Source organism: Stegastes partitus, unplaced genomic scaffold (genome assembly GCF_000690725.1).
Source record: "Stegastes partitus isolate 25-593 unplaced genomic scaffold, Stegastes_partitus-1.0.2 Scaffold763, whole genome shotgun sequence".
Taxonomy (NCBI): Eukaryota; Metazoa; Chordata; class Actinopteri; family Pomacentridae; genus Stegastes; species Stegastes partitus.
In genome coordinates, this window is record NW_007578494.1 from 126,666 (window position 1) to 153,202 (window position 26,537).

At 40.1% G+C, this 26,537-nt stretch overlaps 3 protein-coding genes and 1 non-coding gene across 5 annotated transcripts in view; all 4 read left to right on the plus strand.

Moving 5' to 3' along the window:
- Positions 1–779: 779 nt before the first annotated feature.
- trnas-uga (transfer RNA serine (anticodon UGA)) lies at positions 780–861 on the plus strand. Its single transcript has one exon. It is a non-coding gene; the product is annotated as a tRNA-Ser (tRNA).
- Positions 862–2,011: 1,150 nt separating this feature from the next.
- rps8a (ribosomal protein S8a) lies at positions 2,012–6,143 on the plus strand. The gene is made up of 6 exons (XM_008291803.1): positions 2,012–2,085; positions 3,371–3,477; positions 4,172–4,271; positions 4,481–4,656; positions 5,262–5,391; positions 5,989–6,143. The coding sequence occupies exons 1-6, from the start codon at positions 2,082–2,084 to the stop codon at positions 6,096–6,098; spliced, it is 627 nt and encodes a 208-aa protein (XP_008290025.1). The 5' UTR covers positions 2,012–2,081; the 3' UTR covers positions 6,099–6,143.
- A 1,266-nt stretch (positions 6,144–7,409) lies between these two features.
- On the plus strand, positions 7,410–16,379 carry acadm (acyl-CoA dehydrogenase medium chain). Its single transcript, XM_008291801.1, has 12 exons — positions 7,410–7,510; positions 9,134–9,239; positions 9,504–9,601; positions 10,214–10,283; positions 10,911–11,011; positions 12,326–12,406; positions 12,536–12,666; positions 12,910–13,018; positions 13,612–13,752; positions 14,621–14,716; positions 14,830–15,078; positions 15,184–16,379. Exons 1-12 carry the CDS (start codon positions 7,496–7,498, stop codon positions 15,253–15,255), a joined length of 1,269 nt encoding a protein of 422 aa, XP_008290023.1. The 5' UTR covers positions 7,410–7,495; the 3' UTR covers positions 15,256–16,379.
- Positions 16,380–17,967: 1,588 nt separating this feature from the next.
- The window catches only part of rabggtb (Rab geranylgeranyltransferase subunit beta), a 24,653-nt gene continuing 16,083 nt past the window's right edge, over positions 17,968–26,537 (plus strand). The window contains exons 1-9 of one of the 2 annotated variants that reach the window (XR_520556.1): positions 17,968–18,018; positions 18,366–18,473; positions 19,235–19,432; positions 19,871–19,976; positions 20,586–20,638; positions 21,014–21,124; positions 21,312–21,437; positions 22,076–22,225; positions 24,323–24,592. Coding sequence is in view for 1 of the 2 variants with exons in the window: in XM_008291804.1 (XP_008290026.1) it covers positions 18,016–18,018; positions 18,366–18,473; positions 19,235–19,432; positions 19,871–19,976; positions 20,586–20,638; positions 21,014–21,124; positions 21,312–21,437; positions 22,076–22,225; positions 24,323–24,463 (996 nt within the window). In the remaining variant the exon portion in view is untranslated. Of the gene's footprint in view, positions 18,019–18,365; positions 18,474–19,234; positions 19,433–19,870; positions 19,977–20,585; positions 20,639–21,013; positions 21,125–21,311; positions 21,438–22,075; positions 22,226–24,322; positions 25,820–26,537 lie in introns of those variants that run through there. The other variant, XM_008291804.1, reaches the window with a different exon arrangement.

The window sequence follows — 26,537 nt, forward strand, 5'->3', positions numbered from 1 at the left end:
GCACATGATGTCAGACTTTTCTTTTTTGAGTAATGTTATATAAATATGATCATAGAGGAAGAAGCTCATCATGAGAACATACATAAAATCTATCCCTGTTAAATATAGAACTGAATTTAAGGCTGTATTTGTTTTCTGTACGTCTCAGAATTTTCTGGAACCAAAGTACATCAGAGATTTGTTGTCTGAAGTCTTTAAGGTCTCTAAGATGTGCAGGACTCTATTCAGTTAGGAGATCAGACCAGATAAGGTCAAATGGAGTTTTGTCATTATGCTGCTGGGAATTAGATTTTCCCATGATTGAGACATTTTTAAAGTAAGCTTCTTTCTGCTTTAAACTGCCTTTTCCTTACTAATTTGGGTGCACTTCATCCACCCATTCATTATCTATACACCGCTTAATCCTCACTAGGGTCGCGGGGGGGCTGGAGCCTCTCCAGGCTGACTTAGGGTGAAGGCAGGAGACACCCTGGACAGGTCACCAGTCTATCACAGGGCTACACTAAGAGACAGACAACCAAGCACACTCACATTCACACCTACGGACAATTTAGGATCATCAATTAACCTCAACATGTTTCTGGACTGTGTGGGAGGAAGCCGGAGAACCCGGAGAGAACCCACGCTGCACGGGGAGAACATGGAGACTCCACGCAGAAAGATTCCAGTGCCCCGGCGGGTGCACTTCAATTCACTTCAATTCCATTTTTTTTTTTATTTTGTTTTTCTGCTGTTGTAATCAGTTTTAATTATTTTGCACTTCATCCAGGTGTCAAACAGCTGTGATGGCCGAGTGGTTAAGGCGTTGGACTTGAAATCCAATGGGGTTTCCCCTCGCAGGTTCAAATCCTGCTCACAGCGACGCACATCTTTACTAAGATTGTCTGATTTACCCGCTATATGCTCCAGAGGAACTGTAATGTAGTCGACAAGAGCTTCTTCTTCCTTCCCAATGTTGCCGACTGCTTGCTCAGAGGGAATCTAAAGGCAACTTTGGATTGTTGGTTCTTCTCTGTTTAAATTTGTAAGGTCTGTACCTTACCATGTTAAGCGCTGTGAGATGGCGTATGTTGTTAACTGTGCCACACAAATAAGACTGACTTCTTAGTAAACTGGGATACATGGGAAAAAAAAGACAATTTCCCTTGTGGAGTCAACAGTGTGTTAGATTTAATTATTTATTTATGTATGTATGTATGTATGTATGTATGTATGTATGTATGTATGTATGTATGTATGTATGTATTTATTTATTTATTTATTACATGCTTCTTTTTTTTATTAACTTTGTCTTCAATTCAAAGCACTTGGCTGTACAAACAAACTCACTTGCTTCAAATAATATAAACATAAATATAAACATATAGGAGAATTTAAAGTGTAACTGATTAAGATTTTATTAAATATAATTAACTTAAAATTCTATTAGATAAAGATGAATAATTTTACCCATTTATTAAATATTAATAAAGTTCATTAGTGCATGTAATAATTAACTTAAAAATTATAGAATACTTAAGGAATGCCCCCCCCCCCCCATATTTACTAAAAGTGTAAGTTGTGTGTGTGTGTCTTTATTTAAAGTGTAACTTATTCTAATTTTATTAGTTAATGAAATAATTCTGGTTAAAATAATAGAAACAAATGTAGAATATAAAGAGAAATATTTTCCATATTTATTGAAAATGTCACTTAGTAAGGGTTTATAAGGGTATGAAAAAATTAGGCTAAAAATTATATAAATAGGTATCATAAAAGAGAAATAATTTCCGATATTTAATGAAGATGTAACTTAGTGACGTTTCATTAGTATATGAAACATGTATAATAAAATTACATAAACAGTTATATAAAGTGGAATGATTTTCCATCCTGACTGAAGATGCAACTTCATAAAGGTCTATTTTTTATTTTCGTAAACAAATGCATCATGTTAAAAATGATAACGATCAGAGCCGGTTAAACTCTTCTGTCCCGACGAAGAAAATCTCGTTTCCAACGGCGTTTATTCTCGCGAGAACACGCGGCTTCAAACCTGCCCATGAACCTTTGCGATTCCTCTTTCTAGCCGGCGCCTGAGAATGGGTACGTGTTTTCGTGCTCGAGTCGGAGGCAGAATCCTTGTCCATCTGATGTTTTAGCGAAGGAATATTCCAATAATGGTTTGATATACTGTAGCTAAATGCTATTTAAACAGATTTTGCTTTAACTTTGCTGTGTAGACTCAGTTGGTGTTGTTTAATTGAAATTATTTCCAGGGGATGTTAGATGTGCTCCAAGATGGCTGCTCTCATGGCCCTTGTAGTTAGCTGCGGATGCTGAAGTGTGATTTAAAAGGGATTATTTGGCAGTTTGTGAGATTCGAGTTGTTTTGGCAGGAACAAGCGTTGTGTACTGGAGGTCTCGACCGAAATGTAGAGACTTCAAGTCATTGTTTTGTTAAATTTAAGAGCTAACTGCGAGGTGGCGTTAGCATTAGCTAGCAGGCGGTCGTGATCATGTCATGCCGCTGCACTGAAACTGCAGAGATACTGTGAGTAATTCTTGACGGTCAAAGTAAATGAGTGCATTTAGTTTGATTTACAGTTTTGGTTTTAAGTAAACTAATATGACTTGGTTACTGAAGGCTCATGCTAGTTCCTAATAGCCACAGCACGGGTTTAGCTTAGAGAACTTGAAGCCTTAGCATTACTGGATCTTTGGGCTAATACGGATTTTGGGTTGTAAGAAATTCTGATTTCAATTTATTAACCAGCATTGTTATGTTGAAAAAGGGCAATGTAAGGGTTATTGTTCATTTTCAACAGTGTAACTCTTAAACGACATCAATTCATCGTGAAAACACTGCTTTGCATCACTATCTGATTAGCTGTGAGAGGCATTGTGCTGCATGTGCTGGAGGCAGTGCTGAGATTGTTGTATATTTTGATGTTTTAGCTTCCCTGCTGGACAAACAGTGTTGGATAACTAATTTTGAATTACCCTAAGCATCTTATTCCTGTAATGTAGCCTCTTGAGAAGTCTTTATTGCGGTGCATAGGCTCTAATTAAAGTTACTAGAGAAATAAGATTGCTATGGTCTACAGCAAAGTTTTGTTTCGTTTCTAGGCTTTGAATAGCTGTAAATGTAATCCAATGTGACAGTAAGAATATTTAGCTTTTGGAACCAACTTCCGTTGGTCCCATTTAACCATGATAGGAATTTTTATTTGCTTGAGTGACATGATGAAACTCTTTTGCGGAATCCGAATTAAATTGCGGACAACCCATACCTTGGAGAACTGATTGCTCAAGCATAGAAGGTCATTTTCTATTGAACATCTTGTGAGCACTCTGATCTAACTTGTTATTCCTTTTTTCATTTTCTTAGGTATCTCAAGGGACAACTGGCATAAACGCCGCAAGACTGGCGGTAAACGCAAGCCCTACCACAAGAAGAGGAAGTATGAGCTCGGGCGCCCTCCTGCAAACACAAAGGTGAATAAAAATCATTGGCTCACCAGCTTAAACTGGGCTTAGTGATGTAGCGTGGGTGATGAAAACTTGACCTTAGGTAGGTCTTTTTTGAGCCGTATTGGTTCAAAGCTTTGGACTTACCAATGCTAGGATTGTCATAGTTACACTGACACGCTTCAATGAATATTAACCCGCTGAACACCCAAACCGGCCAGTGGATTTTAAAGAAATGTCTTAAAAACATTGATCTGCAGGCTGTGTGAGCTCACCTGAGGTACATGCAGAAATCTGAGTTGTAAAATATCTCATGCCAAGAGCCACAGGTTTGTTTTCACATGTTCGTTTTCTAGTATTTGTGCTACCTGGAGGCATTTTAAACATGTGCGCTACATGTTAATGTCCAGATTTTTCAGTTTTTGTTAGACAACTAAAGAAGAACTTTCACTTAGTTAAAAAAATAAAATAAATGATTTATGGCATTATGATCTGGTTATACTGCACAAAGACATTTTTGTCTTCTCCCTATTTCTATCCATGGTTGTGCAGGACTTCATATTGCAGTGAAAAATGAGACAAAAAAAAACAAAAGAAAAAAACCAAAAACGGGCAAAACGCCGGTGTTCAGAGGGCTAATATAACTATTTTCCTGTAAGCCATCAGAAAGCAAGGTACACAGTTACTTTTGTCAACACTAATCAAATGTCTGTTTCTATAGATCGGACCTCGTCGTATCCACACAGTGAGGGTCCGTGGTGGGAACAAGAAGTACCGTGCTCTGAGGTTGGATGTTGGAAACTTCTCTTGGGGCTCTGAGTGTAAGTTTGTGCACTGTCACCTTTTCAACCTTCTCTGGTGTTGCTCATATCTTTCCATGAGGATAACTTTGTCCAGTTCTGCTACTGAGTGCAAGTGATGATATTAAAGACTCTGAGAAAGACCCATTTCCTGTGTTGAGATTTGTCCTAGTGGACAGCATGACTGGGAAGTTTGCTTGTGTTGACCAATCTTGATTTTGTGCACACAGGCTGCACTCGCAAGACCAGGATCATCGATGTGGTCTACAACGCCTCCAACAACGAGCTGGTCAGAACCAAGACTCTGGTGAAGAACTGCATCGTCCTCGTCGACAGCCTTCCCTTCAGGCAGTGGTATGAGGCCCACTACGCCACTCCACTGGGACGCAAGAAGGGAGCCAAGCTGGTACGTGGTGACACTTTGTTATCCAGCAGGGATACATGTAGTAATGGCACAGCAGCTTTATTATTTCGTTCTGCGATTCTCTGGTGCTGCTGTGGCGGCTATTAGGTTTTAGTGAGCATCTTTTGTCCCATCCTGTCTTACTACCAGAGCGTAACACTGGTCTTACTACATGTTGCTGTAATGCTAACCTGCATTTTCACATTGTCGATATTCCACAAGTTTAGACGTGTAGATTTATTGGAAATGTACATCCTGGGGCAAGTTTTTAACGGTGGTCTCTTTATTTATGCAATAATATATTTGCCTGTTGACCTCAAACAGCATTACAACCAGTGTTACAGCATGGTGAATTCATTTAAAGGTTTTTTATTTTTTTTGGTCACATCTGTTGAAGTGCTGTTAAATTTGGTACATGTCTTTCCATGATGATAACTTTGTCCAGTTCTGCTACTGAATGAAAGTGGTGATAACTACGACTCTGAGAAAGACCTGTTACCTACAGACATCTGCTGCAGGGTTAATTTTACATTTGAATTACTTCAGCTTGAACAGAAACTGAGTGTTTTGTAATAATGTAATGAGACTTGTTTCGTCTTCTGCTACAGACTCCTGAGGAGGAAGAGGTCCTCAACAAGAAGAGGTCAAAGAAGACTCAGAAGAAGTACGACGAGCGTAAAAAGACAGCCAAGATCAGCAACCTCCTGGAGGAGCAGTTCCAGCAGGGAAAACTGCTTGGTGAGTCCAGTATTGGTATTGCAGCTTGTTTGGAAGGTTTGCTGCTGATTGGCTGTCTGCTGGACATCCCTCGGTATTCAGAGGATCAGATGCCATCAGTTATTGTTTTGAATGGAAATTAGCAGAGTATAGTTATTTGTAATTAAAGTTGGACTTAAAAGGGGGAAAAATAATCCCATATAAATCTATTTGATTTTGATTATATTAAAATGTATATAGTCATGAAAGATGGTGCAACTGAATACAAAATTAGTGGGGAGTGTTACATTTACTGCCCTTATGCAAGTGTCAACAAATGTGATGTTTGCATACTGGAAGGTTTCAGTGTGTAAATTTGTTTAGCTGAGAAATTAGGTGTAAATTCTTGTACACACAAGACTCATACTAACTATATACTAACTATACGAACTACTCTGTCAACACAAAATCCCACTTTTACTCAGATTAACTTTCTTATGTAGGCATCTGTGAGAAGATGGTGACACGAGTTATAATGTTTCTGTAACATTAAAGCTGCCCTTTTACTGGAACTTAAATTGCACAACATAAACTGTTTGAACCTCCTCGACTGACCGTGTTTTCATCTTCCTCCTGCAGCTTGCATCGCCTCCAGACCCGGCCAGTGCGGCAGGGCAGACGGCTACGTCTTGGAAGGCAAGGAGCTCGAGTTCTACCTGAGGAAGATCAAGGCCAAGAAAGGCAAATAGATGTACAGCTATTTGATACGTCAATAAAATCCACACGTCCCACGACTGTTTGTTTTTCGTGTTCATTCAATCTTATCCAAACATGACTCCTTTCAGAAGTTCAATCCAAACAAATTTAATATTCCGACTGATGGCAAATATCGGCATCTATTATCAAACTCAATTCCATGCAGTAAATTGCTCAATTCAAAGGTCAGAAGCTGAATGAAAAGTATTCACATCTGTGGCTGTAAAACCAGTGTGATTACAGTTTGCCAGTATGGTACTGATCAGAACAATTTAGAATAATGAAGCTGTTGGTGTTTAAATTAATGTGACTAATAAGCACATCTTCAAAGTTTTATTGGTGCTCTTTACAGCAGGAGGTCAAATCTTGTGTTTCATCATATATAAATCTTTATCTACTTGGTGCTTTTAAGTCAATGCAATGGTTTTCTTGAAATTGTGGAACTGAAGTCGCTAAAATTGGCCGAAGTACCTTAAACCTACTTCACAGTGCTTAGTGTCCACTCATTCACTGTCTTCTACTTGAACAAGAAGCATCAACAAAACTTGATGAATCCTGAAGGGAATTCTTGTGCAAGATGTTGCTAAGAAACAAACTGGTGTAAAATGAGAATCAATGCAGTGGATAATAGAAAAACAAGATGGGTATGTGACTTTATGGATGTAAAAACTCCTGATTTGTTAGCATATTACACACAATGTAAGTGCATTTGCCAAATGTGGCAGTTCTTACATTATTCCTCTTTAATTGCACAATAAAAAAAGAGACTGCCAACACTGTTTTGCCAGACTGTTGGGTTTTATTACCCAGCGGTGGTAGTTAGATTATTTCTTCTGTCAGTGGTGGTTATTGACTACTTTTTGCCCCCATTGCATTTGAATGGGAATCTGCCCATTAGTTGGCGTCATCTGCTGGCAAATTCAAGGCAATGCAGTCAGAGGGTTTGTTCGTGTCCTCATATGTCCCCAGCTTCTGTCTGGACATGAAAACAGTTCAATAAAAAATAACTGCAGTGCAGGAAAATTACCCTGCATTCACACCTTTGCACTGCATCTGTTTTTAGTTCTGACATGTTCATCACTGCCTACTTGTGTGATTATATTTATACATATATATATATATAGTTTAAAAAGAGCCATAGTGTCTCTCAGAGGTAATTTTGAGTATCTTTCTGATCATATTCCAGCTCTGAGTGTATTTTGTATTTCTGAGAGTGGAGGTGAGCTTTGTTAGGTAACTAAACTGGGGCGAAAGTCACAGTGGGGATGCCGAGGAGCCACTCGTGACCAAATCCCGCCGCTGTGATTGGCTGAGAGGCCGCTCATTTAGAAGTAGGGCAGAGGTAACGTCAAGTCCGTGGTGTTTGTGCGACGACTCTGACTGTGTCACAATGCTGCTCAATAAGGTACGTGTTTTTTTGACATTATCCGTCATATACCTTTGTGTTTTTGTACATTTTAGTTAATTGAAGTATTTTCGGAGCGGCTGGTGGTCCTCCTGACCCACATTTGATTGTTCCTCCAACCAAACAGGCGCAAGCTTTGCTAGTTGCGTCACAGGCTAACGTTAGCTAGCAACAAGCTGCAACAAGCTGCAGTGTTATAACGCATTTTATTTTATGTACCACATATTATCCAAAGTTTGCAGCTGTCCTGTACTAACATTCGCTCACACCTGAGCCACTTGGCTACATACCAGTTCATCTGTAAAATCATTAACCGGCTGGTTTCATAAAGAGCTGGTGCTGCCAAGGTCCTTGTGAAGGTCCAGTAAAATTCCCTCTTTTCTTTGTTGTCATACTGTGTTTTAAAATGACTTTACATTGGTCCTTTTTGTCTAGTCCGCCTTTGACTAGTCTAAAAATTGTCATTTTTGATCTCGATCTCATCTGATGAAGTCTTGAGGGAGAAAAAACTCGAGAAACCATCCATTTCTGTGTTATCAAATTGACTAAAGTTTCAATATTGTGTTATGTTCTCTGGAGCAAGTCCATTTTTAATGGATTTTTAATCTAGACCTAATTGGATGTGGTCCAGATGGGTTGACAAAGCAGTAAAATCACCCTTTTTTGGATTTTACATAAATTGGATGAAGTTACACTAGTTTGAAGTTCCTGTGGTTGATTTTAATTCAGATGTGACAGGTCCAGTGTATCGTGGTTTTTGATCTTGACCAGGTTGGAGGAGGTCCAGATGGTTTGAAAAAGCAGTGAAATTGTCCCTTTTTAATATGCTTTCACAGTTACGTGTTTTGACAAATTTTAACCTGTGTTAAACTAACGTTCTTTGGTGAATTTAATCCAGATAAAGTTAGATCACATGGTGGTATATAGATCTGATTTGATGTAGTCTAGAGTGGGGAAAGCAGTGAACTCACTATTTTTGCCTTTGAGGAAATTGAATATAGTTTCACTAATTTAAAGCTGTTTTAAAGTGTCTTTGACTCCTCTGGTTTTATTTATTAAAGCATTATCATTTTTAGTCTGGAACTGGCTGGATGTGGTCTAAATGGGTTGAAATGTTTTTCTTTTAGATTTTGTAAGTTTTCACAAATGGAATAAACCGTCTACATGTTCTGTTAATCTAAGTCTGGATTTGAGGGGTCCATGTATGGTGGTTTTTGACATAGATCTTTATAAGGGGTGACTTAATTTATACAGTGTAAAACAAATATCCATCTCTATACTATTTAGCTATATTATGCATATGAATCTTAATATTATTTCTATATTTCCATACAAATTATTACTTGTTGTTGTGTAGCTATAGCTATATAGGAAATACAGCTGCAGTGTCTGAACTGCATTGTTGTGCAGCAGACATTGCTTAATTCCAGATTGTTGGTCTAAAATTTCTAGAAAGGTTTTCCACAAAGTATTTATTTTGCAGATGAAAACATGCTGAGCACTCAAATGTAATGGGAAAACATCAGGGACACAAAGCTGGACTAACCTGTTAGTAATAACTGCAAAAGGTGTACAGGTAACTTAAACTTTCTGTTTTGCGGCTGGCTTTCCCTTCACAAACAGGTGTTCAGAGCCGGTGTGCGGTCTGGGATCCGCCTCCAGAGCTCCAGTGCAGCCGCAGCCAATGCATCATTGTCTAATAGCCAAGGATCTCTCGGCTTCTCGTTTGGTGAGTTAAATGTAGATCATGAGATTAAAGAACATGTCTTTCATATATCAGATTGGTCTTTTGTTGATCTAAATTTGACACTCCTTTCCTTCCTTAAAGAGATTTTGTACGAACAACATCAAGCTTTAAATGGGGCCTTCAACCTTTCACATTAAAATTGCTTTAGGAATTGATGCTTTTTTCTTAATGTATGGAGTACATGAATGATTTCTGAGGCCAGTAGTTATTTCCAACATCATGATTTCGTGCTGTTTTGGTGCACAGAGCTGACAGATCAGCAGAAGGAGTTCCAGCAGCTGGCGAGGAGGTTCGCACGTGAAGAGATCGTGCCCGTTGCAGCAGCTTACGACAAGAGTGGCGAAGTGAGTGTGAGATTGTCTGATTAAATATGGCTTGAGTTGATCAACATTAAAGCTGTAAATGTTGATGTGCTCCCATTTTACAGAGCTTTGCTTTTTAGTGATATTTTTCTAATGTGCGGTATTTTCTGTGCAAGAACCAGCATTATGAGTTTGTAAGTTCATCATGGCTGTTGCTGCCATTTTGTTTACAAATCAATCAGTTAAATAACACAAAGTAAATAGTGCTTCGTATACTTGAGCCTCTTTAAACATGTAACCTTTTCACCTAAAACAAACAACCTGAGGGGAAATTTGGCTGATTGTCATTTTAAGACGGATTCTCGTGACTAATTCCATGAAGAAAAGAGCGCTTTTGTTTTTTTTTTTTAGTTTTTGCCAAACAACAAGGATTCAGTTCTTCAGCCACCTTTTATCTCTATCGATATGAATCTAAATGGCTGCATAATTAGCTTGCTGTCAGAAATTAGTTGTTCTATTGGGCTTATTTTCCTAAAGTATTTGAAAAGTTTACTTGTACATACTTGCCTCTTAGTGTTTCTTGGCCTGCTGTAACATTTTCCTTTCGATAAAGTTTTAATTTTTTTTGTCTTGTCATCTCTTTTTCTTGTACAGTATCCACTCCCACTGATCAAGAAAGCGTGGGAGCTTGGTCTGGTGAACGGCCACATTCCACAGGAATATGGTGTGTTTTATTTTAAAGTTAACTGATGGAGGAAGCAAGGTGTTAGGAAGGTCTCATGAAAGGAACAGTGTCTTGTTTTGTGTTTGTTCCTGCAGCTTATTTTTTATATTCCAGAATATTTTAATTTAAATTACAGTCTTTCTTTTCACCCTGCAAAGTTTCATACTTTGTACACTGAAGCATCCTACAATCAAGGGTGTGTTTAATCCAATACAGTGAAAGGTTTTATTTTCAACCCTCACATCCAGCATATCGCAGCAACGTATTACCATCTCAGTGCACACCTCTGCTTCAGCTACATTTTCAAAAGCATTTCTCACCTAAAAAACAAATTGTGTCTACTTTGTAACTCCTAAAGATTCAATTGAGGTTTCTGATATCATCCTGTTTTATGTGGAAAAACAGAAATGAAGAAAAATATGGTCTCCAAGCCATTTTAATTAACCTGTATTACCCAGTGTCAGGTGACACACAGGCTGCTTTGCCAAATCACGCACACAATCCTGATCATACCTTTGAACAGTCGCTCTTAATAAGTACACATGTTGAGTTTTGTTTCAGGCAAGTTGGCAGATCTCTGTTCGAGCACAGCTTGAAGCCTCTCATGTTTGTTCCTCCTTTATTCAGGTGGAATGGGCTTGTCCATCTTTGACAGCTGCCTCATCACAGAAGAGTTGGCTTATGGCTGCACAGGAGTCCAGACTGCAATGGAGGCAAACTCTCTGGGAGTAAGTTTTCATTCTTTAGGATGTCCAGTAATTCTCTGGCATTTTTAAAAATGCTTTCCAGTTCTTTCAAATCAAAATAAACACAGTACTTTGAACCATCCATGAGTAGAGATGGCCTCAAAAGTTGTCCTGACCTGACCTCAAAACCTGGCCCAAGTATTTTAGAATCTTTTTAAAGGTTGATCTATTGTCTGCACGTAAAGGAACCAGAGTGAGCACAGCAGAAAATATGGTTTTGAAGTAATTTATGGGGAACATGCAGTTTCTCTCCTCAACTGTTTGTTTGCTGGAGGGTGAATCGGCTTTTCCGGCATGCACCGCAAACAACAGTTAAGCTAATTTTGTTTACGTAGGGAAAAAAAACACAAATTTCCTCAAGCAGCTTTACAATGGATTTGGTGTATACAGCGCAGTCTGTCTGTAGACTCTATTCAGATCAGGGAGAAAATTAAGGGGGAAACTAGAATGAATTAATCCTGACACATTAGAGAATCAAGGTGACAGAATTATAGACTGTAAACATATGACTGGAATGATTCAGACAGCAGGACAGGGAGGGACAACAGAGGTACGTAAAAGATAATGTTTAACTTGAGTTGAGGACTTGTTGCTGGTTGTGTAATGTAACACGCGTGTCAGAATGTTCCACCAGCTGCCAAGCAGTTAATCCACATGAGCAGCATGAGGCCAGAGGACAGGATGACACTCGTTTCTGTTCCATAAGCATCAGTGTCTTGGTTTCCCGAGTATTTGTATCAACAGAGATAATACTGAGTTTCTATGGTCACTGTTTTCAAACATTGTTGTTCTCAAAACGCAATATATTGTCTTAGTAGAAGCTTAAACAAGCTGTTCTCCCCTTTAACAGTAATTTCCTTTTTGTTGCACTTTGATAAACAGCAGCAAGGAATGAGCTTTGTTTTGGTACTGGATTCATAAGGCATATTGATTAGAATAAAAGATTTTTTGCCACCATTTCATATCAGGTAGGTTTTTTTTTTGTTTGTTTGTTGTTTTTTTTTTAAATGGAGCTCATAGATCACCACAGATCCACATACTGTAGGTCTGGACTGCCTCCGTACAACATGAACGTTTCCTGTTCCACACAGAATTTAACTGAAATGTTGAAATCAACCAGCAGCATAAGCAAGAACTTTTCTTATCAGACCTGTGCCTCTGCTGTCCTCGTTGCTTTTACAACCAGTCAGGGCGCATCAGTCTGGATGGTTTCAACACCAGTCCTGTCAGAACGCTGAGGAATAACTGATGTTGTAGCTCAGTAAGAGTGAATTTGCATCTGTTTGTCCCACACAGCAAATGCCCGTTATACTCGCTGGAAGTGATGCACAGAAGAAGAAATACCTGGGAAGGATGACAGAGGAGCCTCTTATGTGTGTACGTATTTGTTTGAAAGTGTCATTACTTCAAGGATGTCACATGGTTGTTGTAGGAAGGAAGAACATTTACCCAAAGGCTTAAATAAGTACATGTTTGTTAACTCCTTTTGTGGCTTGTTTTCGACAGGCCTACTGCGTCACCGAACCCGGCGCAGGCTCTGATGTGGCCAACATCAAGACCCGAGCTGAGAAGGTGGGAGACGAGTATGTTGTTAACGGACAGAAGATGTGGATCACCAACGGAGGGAAAGCTAACTGGTACGTACTCACTGCCGTTGCTGTTGTCCATCTTAATGAAGGTTATAAGGTATATAAATTTTAAAAAAATTGTATTGAAAGTGGCATTGATTCTTCTGAATGGTCATTTTGGAGGATGAAGTTGCTGGATAGAGACAAACCATAAATGATCATTGTAACCTTCATGAAGGTAGAATTGTTGCATTAGATTACTACTCAAACATCTCTGTTTTACTAACTATTCATACGTTTCATAATTTCCAGGTACTTCCTCCTCGCCCGCACAAACCCAGACCCCAAATGCCCAGCGAGCAAAGCTTTTACTGGCTTCATTGTGGAGGCAGACACTCCAGGACTCACACCAGGAAGGAAGGTGAGATGAGGCTCATTTATAATCTGCAGGAACAGATTTCTGTAGGCTGTACAGTTTAGCGCCGTATCATTGCAAAACTGTCTCCTCAAAAACACCAAAAATGTCCATATTAAACAAAAAAAGACAGAAGCTAATGAAGCAGACTATCACTTCACCTTTAACATTTGTACCCAAACAGCTGTGACAGCAAACATGTGTAGCAGTGTATATATGTCGCTGTTATTTTCTAATTAACCGTTAAAACTCCACAGCAGAGAAACTGCACCACCTTTTGAACTAAACTGTTTATGTGGCCAGTTCTTCAAAACATTTTGCTTTATTATATTTTTACATTTTTATAGTGAAAAGCACATTGGCCTGCTGAGCTGTCACATATGTAGAGCTCCTAATTCATGATTTAGACACAGGACGCTGCTCCTTGTTGCTCCCTGTAATACAGGAAGACATGAGTACAATATAAACTATTATTGTTGTTATTATAGGCTTATAGGGAAACTTTTGCAATCCAACCAGGATGGTTTAATTACTTTTGTGTGTGTGTGTGGTCTGTGACATGTGGCTCAGGATATAACTTGTTTGTTTTGTGCTCTTAGGAGATGAACATGGGCCAGAGGTGCTCCGACACCAGAGGAATCACTTTTGAGGACGTGAGGATACCGAAGGAGAACGTCCTGATTGGAGAGGGAGCTGGCTTCAAAATTGCCATGGGTGCCTTCGACAACACCAGGCCACCAGTGAGTCCTCCAGCTGTGACAGAGTTTTTAGAAAGCGTGTGCTTTACATTTGCCCCAATGTAGCACGAGATCTTTCTCTGAACATTAGGTTTGATAAGTGAGGGTTGTTTTATATCTGAAGACGAGGTAGTAACATGTTGAGAACATTAGATGAAAACAGTGTCCTGGTAACAGTCCTCTGCAGGATTTGCAGCCTTCATATTGCTCTGCTAGCAAGTGTTTCCAGTCAGTTTATAGTGAGCCAGTCAGCACTAAAAGGGTTTGGAAGTCTCTGTTTAACCTGCAGGAGTTTGTGAAGGCTTGTGGGATGCTGTTTGCTGCCACAGAGGAAATAAATTCAGGACAGCAGCTTATTTACTGCAGCAATGAACCAGCAAGACAGTCTGTCCAAAGAATTACAACTGTCACTCACACATGAAAAAAAAAAAAAGCTCTAATAATGAAGACTTTCATCTCCTTGGATTAACTGTTTACTAGAGAAAGCTTTCAAACAGTGTCAAGTCAGTTTTTATTTAGTACTTTTCTAAACTGTCTGTTACACAAAGTGCACCAATCAATGGTCACAAAAATATAACACAGGACTCGCTGTTGATAGCTGGGTTTCCTGACTTGTGAAAGTTGCTGTTTGCGCGTTACTTGAGCCTGACCGTGATGCGTTCTGTGCACCACAAACGGCATCAGAACTTGCAGCAGAAAAGGCAACTTATACATGGACATATAAATCCAAATCTGTAGAAGATGACAAAAACGACGTCCCTTCCCCACATACCAATAACACTTAATATTAAAGGAGCTTTCAACCACCTCTCCAGTCTAGTAGCTGTGTTTTTATTGTACGTTTCACTAAAGATTTGTGTCCGTTTTGCAGGTGGCAGCAGGAGCAACAGGTCTGGCACAGAGAGCGCTCGATGAAGCCACCAACTACGCACTGGAGAGGAAGACCTTTGGCAGAGCTATTGCTGATGTTTGTTCACATACTTTGTTTTTGTGCATCCTGGTTCATCACATGCATTTATAAGCTGCATTGCTGTCAGGTGAGCGCAGGATCAATCAGCTGCTCTGTCCCTTGTTTCACAGCACCAGGCCGTGTCCTTCCTCCTGGCTGAGATGGCCATGAAGGTGGAGCTGGCCAGGATGGCGTACCAGCGATCCGCCTGGGAAGTGGATCAGGGCCGTAGAAACACCTACTACGCCTCCATCGCCAAGGCTTTCGCCGGAGACATCGCAAATCAGGTGGCCACCGACGCCGTTCAGGTATTCGGAGGCAACGGCTTCAACAGTGAATACCCGGTGGAGAAGCTGATGAGAGACGCAAAGATCTACCAGGTAAGTGATGATGATGATGATGTGCACCTAATCAGTGCCTCTGCAGTAAGACTTCTTCTTATTTTTGTTTTTTTAATGCATCTGAACATCTGTATTCCTCTGCAGATCTACGAGGGCACAGCTCAGATCCAAAGAATCATCATTGCCCGAGAACACCTGGGAAGATTCAAGAAATGAGCCCTGCGTCCCGATTCGTCCGCATTCACATGTACTTGTTGTAGCTTTTCTATACATAACATGCGCTCCTGAAAAATACATCTGGCCACTTGCACTCAGGACAACTCCAAGTGTTGTTTGCCTTAATGTCAAAGCATCCTGCTGCGCTTTGATTCAGACCCTGAATTGACCGATGACAGTAAATCTTTGTATTCAGGGAACTTAGACCCTGCAGAGCACAGCCTTCACAATGACATAGATCATTTTAAATGCCATCAAATAACAAATAATCACATCATCATGTTCTGTTTATCACATTGACGTTCAGGTAAATATCAGCTGTAAATAGACTTTTGAACAAAAACTCTGCAGGCTGTAAATACTGGCAGCAGCCCCACAAATAAACAGTTTATTAAGCATTAATCTGGTGCTATTTATCTGCCAAGTTAAACTGTAAAAGTGCTGCTTGGCCATGTGTGACGTGATAAATTCATAAAGGAAACACAGGCACTTAGGGTTTTTTGTGAGGACAGATCATCCAGTTTAAGGGAGGAGGAGCAGGTTCAGTCTGACCTTCAGCCTTACACCAAGAACTTCACAAATTTGTGTTGGTTTTGCTCACCGTCCTACGGAGCCCGTCTGGTGACATCGATAAGAAAGAAAATAACTCGTTCCCACGCATTAATAACTCGTGGCCACGATTTACTAATGCGTGGGAACGAGTTGTTTTTATTTCTTATCGATGTTACCAGACAGGCTCCGTACCGTCCTGACTTGCAGTGAACAAATGACAGTAATTCATTGTCTTCATGCCTTATTTCATCCCAGTGAAACTTCCTGCTGAACTTCTGTTTGTTCTGACGATCGTATTGTAAAATAATTGCTTAAATCCATTTCTCGACAGAACATGTAGAGATGTTTTAATATATGTAAAAGTGCATGATCTTGAAAAATGGGTTTTCTGCCTGATGTACCAGTCGTAGCTGCTGTCAATTTAAACATGTATCAAACATCAGCTTCACTCTTAACCTGTGCAGATATCGAAAGTGTGAAAGTAATACAGACATTTTGGTTCAGCTGCTACGTAACATAATGGTGAAATCTTCTGTATGCCATCCATTTATTAAATTACTCCACTCATTGTAGACCATGTGGTTGTTTCTTTATTTTTAGAGAAATCAGCATTATTTTCTCATTTCATCTTTCTCATGTTGGAAGAACTGACTGAAAAGTTAAACTTGTTTTTCAAAACAAACAAACCTGGTAGTAAAATTCTACTGAGTTCTCCTGCAGATGTTCGTTCATGACTTTGACTAGCACATATGAAATCTGCCAGATTTTCATCTAAACCTGGAAACAGGAAATCAAACGCTAAAAACGAGCCTGACAATTAAACTGAACAAAAAATAGTTCTGATTCTGCACTACTTCTATGATTGCAATCAAACGGAAGCAGATTGGTGTCGGTCACCTTGTTAACGCTTTTGTTCAGAAGGTCAGTTTTCCATTGAAGCAGCATTCAACCTGCAGCCGTTGTTCACCTCTTAGAAATATGACTCAAGTTTCCAGCAAAGCGTTGCTCATTAAGTACCATTGTTATAGTGGGAAACATGGCATCAGAACCAAGAAAGTATCAAGTGTCAAATTGTTTTTAAAGGAAAGGCTTTCTCAGAGTCAAATCACGGCTAGACTAATGGTTTCTCAGTGGAAGAGGTGAGCATGGTGCTCTAAAACAGTATGTCAGTTGTATCCAACGCAGCAAGTGAGCACGCCACAAATATGCATCCATTATACACCGCTTAATCCTCACTAGGGTCATGGGGGGCTGGAGTCTATCCCAGCTGACTCAGGGTGAAGGCAGGTTCACCTGGACAGGTAACCAGTCTATCACAGGGCTACACTTAGAGACAGACAACCAAGCACACTCACATTCACACCTACGGACAATTTAGAATCACCAATTAACCTCAACATGTTTTTGGACTGTGTGGGAGGAAGCCGGAGAACCCGGAGAGAACCCACGCTGCACGGGGAGAACATGGAGACTCCACACACAAAGATTCCGGTGCCCCCACCGGGACGCAAACCGGCAAACTTCTTGCTGCGAGGCAACAGTGCTACCAACTGCACCACCTTGCAGCCCCGCCACAAATATATACTTTTAAATTCATTTTACTTCTGGATAACACACTAAAATACAAAATCACTGAGGTGCTCTATCATGTTTAATCCTTAGAGTCTCTTTCAGTGTCATTTTCTAGGATTTTCAGTGATTAAATCTGCATTTGATTGTTTGATAAAAGTTTAGAAAATAGTCCATACCTTGCACACATTTTTCAAATTAGCAATTTTGGACAAACAAATAACCTAAAATGAATAAAGAATAAAAATAGGTTCCCAAGCTGTAAGGAGAAGCAGCCAGGCAGCAATTTCTATTTAAAAATGGCTTAAATGACTAGTTTGAACTTCAATTAATACCTAAGCTTCATACTTTATGGGTTTCTCATGCATTTTGTTTGTAAAAGTGTTTTTTTGACATGACATCAAATGTTGATATGATCATATTTTCTCCTGAGCCGATGTCCATGAAAACAAAGTACTCCAGTAAAGTTAAAGTACCTCCATTTTTTTCTTAAGTAAATGTGCACTTCCACCGCTGCACTGATGAGGATTGCCCTCCAAAGCAGAAGGGGGCGCTCATGCGTGTAAGCTAGCTGCCGTAAAACTGCCGTAGAAGAAGAAGAAAAGGCAGCAGAAGAAGAAGTAGTAGGATCATGTCAGAATGGTAACAAACGTCCTGTTTGTAATATTCTCTGTTGTTTTGGATAAAATTATAACCACAGTGGATGTAGTTGTTTATTTATTTCGCTTAAGTCCCAACATTCGTGTCTCGCCGACTGTTATTCTGTAAAAGCAGCTACCAAGAAGGCTAAAATGTAGCTAGCATCATCGTTAGCATATAGCTAGTTAATGTCACAAACTGTGAAAAAGCCTTTAAACATTTTCACATTCTGTCATTCAGCTTCACAACAGGAGTTAACTCAGTGGTCTGTTTTACGGTGAAAGTACGGAGGTTGCATTTTTGTTAAAGCTTGTGGCCTGTCTGACCGGTCTGTGTGTGTTTGATGACAGGGGACCCAAGTGAAAGATGTCATCATTAAGCCCGACGCTCCGAGCGCCCTGCTGCTGGACAAACACGCGGATTACATCGCAGCCTACGGCTCCAAGAAGGACGACTATGTGAGTAAAAACCGTCTCGTGGCTTTTATGTGTGTTTATTTTCCACTCTAGTGTTGTCAGGATAGAGCTGGGCGATGTAGTTTAGGAATATGTCACGATAACATGCTTCATTTAACTCAGTATCGATCATTATTTATCATTTTATCTATTTTTAATGAAGAACAGGTGAAAAAAGGTTTAAGTTGAATTTAACTACTTTAGTCTATCTATGAAGGCACACAGGTAATCATTATAATGTTAACACAGTGGAAAAATTCACACAAATACGTACATTTGCACACAAAAATAAGGAAAAAGGAATGATTGCACGTTGATATGCATTAAATAAAGAATGCAAGTAAAACCTGGAGGCACAAAGAGGGCGTCCAGGGCAAAGCTGCCACGCTGTGTTGAAATTAAGATTACAAGTGACTGGCCAGGACCAGCTATCACCAGCTTCTGTGGGCACCCTGCACTGTATTAGATTTGTTTGGAAGCTAATGCTAAAGCTAATGCATTTCTAAAGCTTCGTCACTGAAGCTGTCAAAGCTGTAAATATTCAAATGATACAGACTTTTTGTCCTTGTCGGCAAATTAATAAGGGCAAATTTCTCTAATGTTGTAAGTGTGAAACAGAAGACTGATTTCAACTTAAAAAGTCTGAAAGGTTTACAGGCTTCTGTTCTTTTAAATTCTACTGATTTTAAGGGGTTTGTGTTCCAAAGTTCATGTATTTAAAATATGTGTCGCCATTCCTTCCTGTACCGTGTGTGTTCTTCCAGGAATACACGCTGTCGGAATACCTGAGGATGAGCGGGATCTACTGGGGCCTGACGGTGATGGACCTGATGAGCCAGCTGCCCCGGATGAACCGGCAGGAGATCATAGACTTCATCAAAGCCTGTCAGCACGATTGTGGAGGCATCAGCGCCAGCATCGGACACGACCCCCATCTGCTCTACACCCTCAGTGCTGTCCAGGTGACTCCTAACACAATATTTTTGCTTCTTTGTGAGAGGCTGGAACTGAATTACAAGCTGGTGATGTGTTATCTTCTATATGATAAATCCAGTAAGCAGAGAATGTCGAAAACAGAAATATAAATGTATTTGAATTGATTTTAATCCTGGATGACACCTGGATGATCACTGAGGGGTTCTATAATATTTATTAATTATTAGTGTCTTTTTAGTACTTTCTGGCAGCTGTCACACGTTAATACTGTATTTTTCACTGTCTGAAGCAGCCTTGATAGCTGCTGTGCTTTAGGATTTTTCCTCCAGAAGGATATTTATGACGAACGTGATGTTTTTATGATGCGTTCAGCAAATCATCTCAATTTATGTGATCGCGTCGGGTTTGTAAATTACCTCGCATGAAGGTTTTATCTCACTGTGTTTCTTGAATCTCTTCCTCAGATCTTGTGCTTGTATGACAGCGTGGATGCGATCGATGTGGACAGAGTGGTCGAATATGTCAAAGGGCTGCAGCAGGAAGACGGCTCTTTTGCAGGGGACAAATGGGGTGAGCCAATTTTGGTCTAATTGATGTTGCTTGATTGAGCGTTTTCTCGTTAATTAAAAAAATAATGAATGAAAAGCGCAAAATAATTTCTGAGCAGTGGGACACACAATGGAATACACCCTGCATTATTCACATATTCCATTTTTCAAACATAAAACTGGCTTAAACTGAATTTATTGGTATCTTAAAGCATTTCAAAACTTTTAAATGCTGACTGTGTTGTTGCTGCTGCTTTAGTATTTCCTGGTGTATTTTTTTGTCACAATTCATCAGTGAATGTTGTTTTTCTATTAGTTTCTAATCCCTTTGATTCACACTTCTTTGTCTGATTTTATCCTGGAGCTGTTATGTTTATATATTGTCTGATGATCATATATCCTGTGGCTGTATGTGATTGCTGCCAGGAGATTCCTGTAAAGAGAGTTTAAGGATTGTTCTCTTGTAAAAAGTAGTAGAAAGTTGAAAAATCTTTGTGTGTCTGGCTTTCAGCTGAAAGGAAAAAAACACTTAGATGTAAGAGGTGTCATTAATTTATATTACTGTTTTCTTTAAATATAATGTCAAAATAGCATCTAGTGTTAGTATAATTTGAGTTCTTTGTCTTTACAGGTGAAATAGATACACGGTTTTCCTTCTGTGCTGTTGCTACACTTGCATTATTGGTATGTATGTGATGTTTTCGTTTTGTGGTGAACTGCACAAAGGTCAATTTGTTTATTAAGTAAATGCAAGGAGATAAAAGAACTGTGGCGTAATACAAGAATCTTGCAGTAAATCCTCTGTCATGTTTGTTGAAACTGTTTTCGAGAACTTTTCATTCACCTGTATGATTATTTTGAAAGCATCGTACAGTTTTATTTCAATTAAAGCAGGATGGATAGCAGAAACATCTCTCAGTTCACTACAATGGATTAGACTAATTAACACCTCTTTGTTTGACTTTTAACAAGCATGACTGTTGTATTCAACTGCATTAGCTTCATAGCTTTGGATAATTTGTCTACTATGACGCTAAATCATCGTTTGTTCTCTCCAAGGGCAAGATGGACATGATAAATGTTGACAAAGCGGTAGAGTTTGTCTTGTCCTGTATGAACTTTGATGGAGGTTTTGGCTGCAGACCTGGTTCAGAGTCTCACGCTGGTCAGGTGAGTTCACTGACAGTTAATCACTCTTTAAATTTTTTATTTTTTAACTAAGGCAACAACATCTTTTAGAAATTGAGAGGCCGACAGTACCAGGATGCAATGTTCTCACTGTTGATGGCGGCTAATGTTCCATTTTCACTCTTGTCGACCAGTTTTATCCAATAAAATCTGTTTTTTTTTCTGTCAGATTTACTGCTGCACCGGCTTCTTGTCGCTCACCGGCCAGCTGCACCAGGTGAACGCTGACCTGCTGGGCTGGTGGCTCTGTGAGAGACAGCTGCCGTCCGGAGGTCTCAATGGACGCCCTGAAAAGGTTTGTGTTTTCCAGATGTTGTACAGAGAAACCAAACCCCTCCGTTTCATTAAACTGTAACCAGAAAAACAGGTTTTTGTGCTTTGATGGTTCATATTTCTGCAGTGTTGAGAGTTAAAGTCGAAGTTTTCTTCAGTTTGAACCACAGCCAATGTAATCTAGATTTCACGGCAGATTGTAAAATAAAGTTGTACATCTGCAGCTCCGGTGTCGCATCATTTATCGTAACTAATAGTTTCTTAAGCAAGCAGAGATTGTTGAAGCTTTTTCAAGAGATGGGTTCCCACACAGAGATAAGATAGAAGTAACTTGTGATTTTTGCAGATGATTTATTCGGGTGCTTTCTGTGCTCTGCAGTGTTTGTTTATTATCATCATGTTCCATTCAGCAGAACAGAGATTAAGTAAAAGGGTCTATGCTGACTCATAATAGCAGCACCATAGCAAACAAATTGAAAAGATTTCCACGTCTATAATTTTCCTGGATGTATCTCAGAGCGAGAGCAGCCACCTGAAAATATAGAGATCCTGATGCAGTTCAGCTTCTACGGTCAACAGCAAAATGTATTGAAATTAAGACTTGAATGAGACATAGTTTAAGTTCTGTCACAGCTCTGATTTACTTTCGGTCTCCCTTAGCTTCCAGATGTTTGCTACTCGTGGTGGGTTTTGGCGTCGCTGAAAATCATCGGCAGGATTCACTGGATCGACAAAGCCAAGCTGCAGACGTTTATTCTGGCCTGTCAAGACGAGGAGACGGGAGGTTTTGCTGATAGACCAGGAGACATGGTGAGCTGCTGAACATAAATACAAAGCCATAAAAGAAGAAACGTGTTGGACACGTCTCTCTAAAAAGCCTCCCTGCATTTCAAATCACGCTTTGTCCTTTAACTGCCAGGACGCGCTGCAGCTGCCCTCACAAAGTACTACTACATGCAGTATGCGTACAACTGCGACATCCTACTTTGTCTGAGTGTTGCACCTTGAACTTTGTCCCCTTTGCCTATATATCTGTCATAGTAGCATGAAATGTGTAGTAAGTACAGAAAGTATGTGGTTTGTAATGCAGGGCAACACTTGAACGCGCTGTCATCCGTCATTCGGCTTCTGTCAGGGAACTGTTTCCTGTCTGTGTTGGCTCAGCAGCTCACGCTTGTTTATATTCATATGAGCCACCTTGACATAAATTAATAATATACTTAAAACCACTCAGAACTAGACTTAATGACAGCAAACACCATGAAGCATTAGAGGATCATACTGAAACATTGGAACATTGAAAAAGAGCAACTACAAAATGAAACCAATGATAAAATGTTCTGAAAATGCCAATCTGTGCACATGGGTTTTAGAAACCTTTTTAACTGAGGCAGTGACTGAGCTGTTCTGACAGTGAAAGCTTGCTCCACAGCTAGAAATGTTATGATTACTCATTAATCAGTGTGTTGATTAAAAATATGTTAACTAACAAGGCAGAAGACGACAGACGTGCATGTCAGAAAATGTGCATTGTACATTAGCTGTAATACCTGATTACGCCACCAGGTGGAGCCGCCTACTAAGCAACCAGAGGAGGTGGTCACTTGGACTTCCTCTGGTTCTGTGTTACAAAACAGGGAGCATTGTGGGAGTTTAGCATCATGAGAAAGTGTCCTGTGATGTTTAATGGTTACCGGTCAGAGCTCATGTGTCGTATATTCTAACCAGTGGTCAACCGATTGAGCCACGCTAGCAGCTAATGTCGTGTGATATGTACTGATACATGGTTAATGTTGCATTTCTTCACTCAACATCTACCAGGTTCATGCTGTGGTATTGATTAATCAGTTATTTATTGATAAGGCTGCCAGCTCTCATTGAAGGAAGTTTTTCAAAATAGTTGGGGTTAAAGCGGTTAAAGCACAGCCCCCACTTTGTTTTGAGCTTGGAAGGGGGAATTTTTAACAACGAGTTTCCTGATCTCAGGGGTCTACGTGCAGAATGCGTGGTTCTGAGTTCTGTCATGTAGAGTGCTGCTGAACCATGTAGAGCTTTAAAAGTAATCACCAGAATCTTGAGCTCAATTCTACACTGAATAGGGAGCCAGTATAATACGACCAGAACTGCCGTAATGGGTCTCTGCATCAGCCGTTGGAGTATTTCTGTTGCTGTATTCAGAACCAGCTGTAAGCCAGAGATTACTGCTTTGTTTAAGCAGGTGAATAATGAGTTGTAGTGGTGCAGGCAGGAGAAAACGAGGGTGTGGGGGAGTTGTTTAACCGTGTTTTTGGGAAGTTTTGGTTTGACTTTGGCAATACTTTAAATTTGCAATTAGAAGTATTGAAAGGATAAATGAGATAAAATATGACTTTACATGACTGAGACCCTTCAGTGCTGTTAATTATGGAGAATAGTATAACTCATATAATGATATAGCTAGAAACTATGGTATTGTACATAACTATCAGGCTGTCCTAACACTATCACGTCCTCAGACTTATGCTGCATTTGACCGTCTCATGGCTTACTGTGTATTTGGGGTACACTAAATAGTAATGTGGGTATTGAAACGTACGACTTGTCTCATCTGTCAAAAACTTGTTGTAACCTCTGCGTCCTGCTGGTTTTCTCCTCTTTATTTTTATTTCATCCCTAAGCTTCACATCCAATCCTTACAGTGCAATAAGTCTCAAAGCTTGACGTGTCCCGTTGTTGCAGGATAATCATCGTTATTCATCTGTGAGTGGTTTAAGTTTGGCTCATCCGGGTGGCCGACGACGCTGCCCTCTATTTCTAAAAGATATTGCTTTTCTTTTTGGCTCCGCGATGACACACAGTGAGAAGATATTTCAGCTGTGTAACTGCAGCTATTAGCCGACTCTCACTGACGTTAACTCTGGTTTTCAGGTGGATCCTTTCCACACTCTGTTCGGAGTTGCGGGTCTGTCCCTCCTCGGAGACGAGCAGATCAAACCGGTGAATCCAGTCCTGTGTATGCCTGAAGACGTCCTGCAGAGAATCGGCCTGCAGCCCGACCTCCTCAGCTAGCCCTCCGACACACTACACACACACACACACCGTCACACACACCTGCACAACAAAACTACTGTCCTGCTGAACGCCCCTCAGCCTCACCACAACCACCACAGCCGGGCGATGGAAGCAGAGAGAGGACCAGTGTTGGCTGAAGTCAACGCTTCAGATACAGGTTGCTCGGTGATGAGGACAAGTGGAGCCTCTTAACTGAGCCTTTTTGTTTTAATCCTCCTGCTACTCATCAGTTTATTTGCTTCACCGCAACAAAACGAGGCGACGTTTCAAAGTGTCATCCTATTTGCAAATATCTCGAAATCATAAAACGACATTCCTTAACTTCGAGGGAAAACGTGTAGCTGTTCACATACGGTTGAAGCGTTTCCTGCTCTCATCACCTCTCAGCTTGTCCACTAACCAAGAAATTTATTAACGCAATTAGACGCCTCTTTGGTGCTTTACGAGGTGTGGCTGTTAAATAATGAAAGTGGACTTATGTATGTCGATCCACGGCGCCAGTGTGTAAAAACGTGGCACACATAAATAATCTACAGTCTCATTATTTAAGAGCCACATCTTGGCATTAGCATGTTTGTTACCTGGACGATCGAGGAATATTCTGCTTCATTCGACAGGTTTAACCTTGAAAGAGTCGAAGGTTTACGCGTGGGAGAGTTCAGTCAGATGGATTCAGCCGAGGGAGACAAAAGGTAAAAGATAGATTTGCTGTTTTATGTGTTTCCGCGGCTGAAGCTCCTGACATTTTGACCGTGATTTAGTTTAAATGCACCACATCTCTTTGCTTTCTCATTGTTCTGCCTTTTCACGCAGCCACTGATTCATATAAAACCAACTTATGTATTTGAACAGTGTGAAGGGCAGCAGAGCAATCACACCGACCCTGTGCCAGTGGGCCCGACTGGAGATGTAACGCCGGACTTGTTGCAAAGACAGCTTTATAGTCACTGCATTAAAATCACCTCAACACAGACTATTATTTCTGGCAGGCTTTAGAAGAAGGGGAAATGTTCTCTTTGTGGCTGGAAACGCCCAGAGGTGGTCTTCAGTACATTTAATGTCTTATCCGCAGTCCCAGCTACACTATTTATTTAAATCCGTGTTACTCAGTGCAGCTGTGGGCAGCTGTGTTTGATCTGCCTCCGCACTGCGTGAAACATCATGAAACATTTCCAGGCTTATGTTTAGATAAACGAATTCTGTGAAATGTGGTCTGTAAAGCCTCACATGTACTTGATGTGTGAAACCTGCACTCTTGTTGTCTTACTGGATGAAATTTTATCTGTCGTTAACAAAGTGTTGAGTGTCGATATTGTTACAGAAAGTAAATAAATCACATTTTAATGCGCTAGTTGTCAGGTTTGGTATCGATGCTTAAAGAAAAGCCTGCATTGTGATCATAAGGTCGCTGTTCTCATTGAATGTCGGCAGTTGTGTGAAAGAAGCTGGTTTCTGAAAGGAGGAGACTTTAACAGGGACAAAGAACTGAAGGATTCTGACCACCAGCAGGTGAAACATGATTCAAATGTCAAGCATCCTTATTATTATCCTGCATTGTTAATTTAATGTGAAGCCGGATGTAAGCCAATACCAATATATCCATGCATAGCGTTATAAATAGAGTGAATGCTGGAGAGCTTCTCTACGGGGTACTAACACCAGAGCTCCAGTTCAGAAACACTGGGGAGCCTGGCGATCACCCAAAATACTTTGTTGTGAATTCAGACCAGAAAATTTAAATATTAAATCGATATGACAATTGTTCTGTATCCTGATACGTATAGTCCTCAGCACTGAATCATGGGCAATTTAATTTAGCTTTTTTTTTTTGGACAAGAATTTACAAAAACAAACTTAATTTCAGTGAAAATTTTGACAAAATCGCGACCAAGTATTGCCTGTTAATTAGAATGTAAAATATGGGATTGCACAAGTGTTCACCCCTTCATATCAGTGTTTAGTAGAAGCACCTTTGGCTAACCAAATACAACCAAATACAACATTGAGCCTGTGTTTAGATCTTAATAAGGTTTCACCCGTTGTTCTCTGCAAAACTTCTCGAGCTCTGATG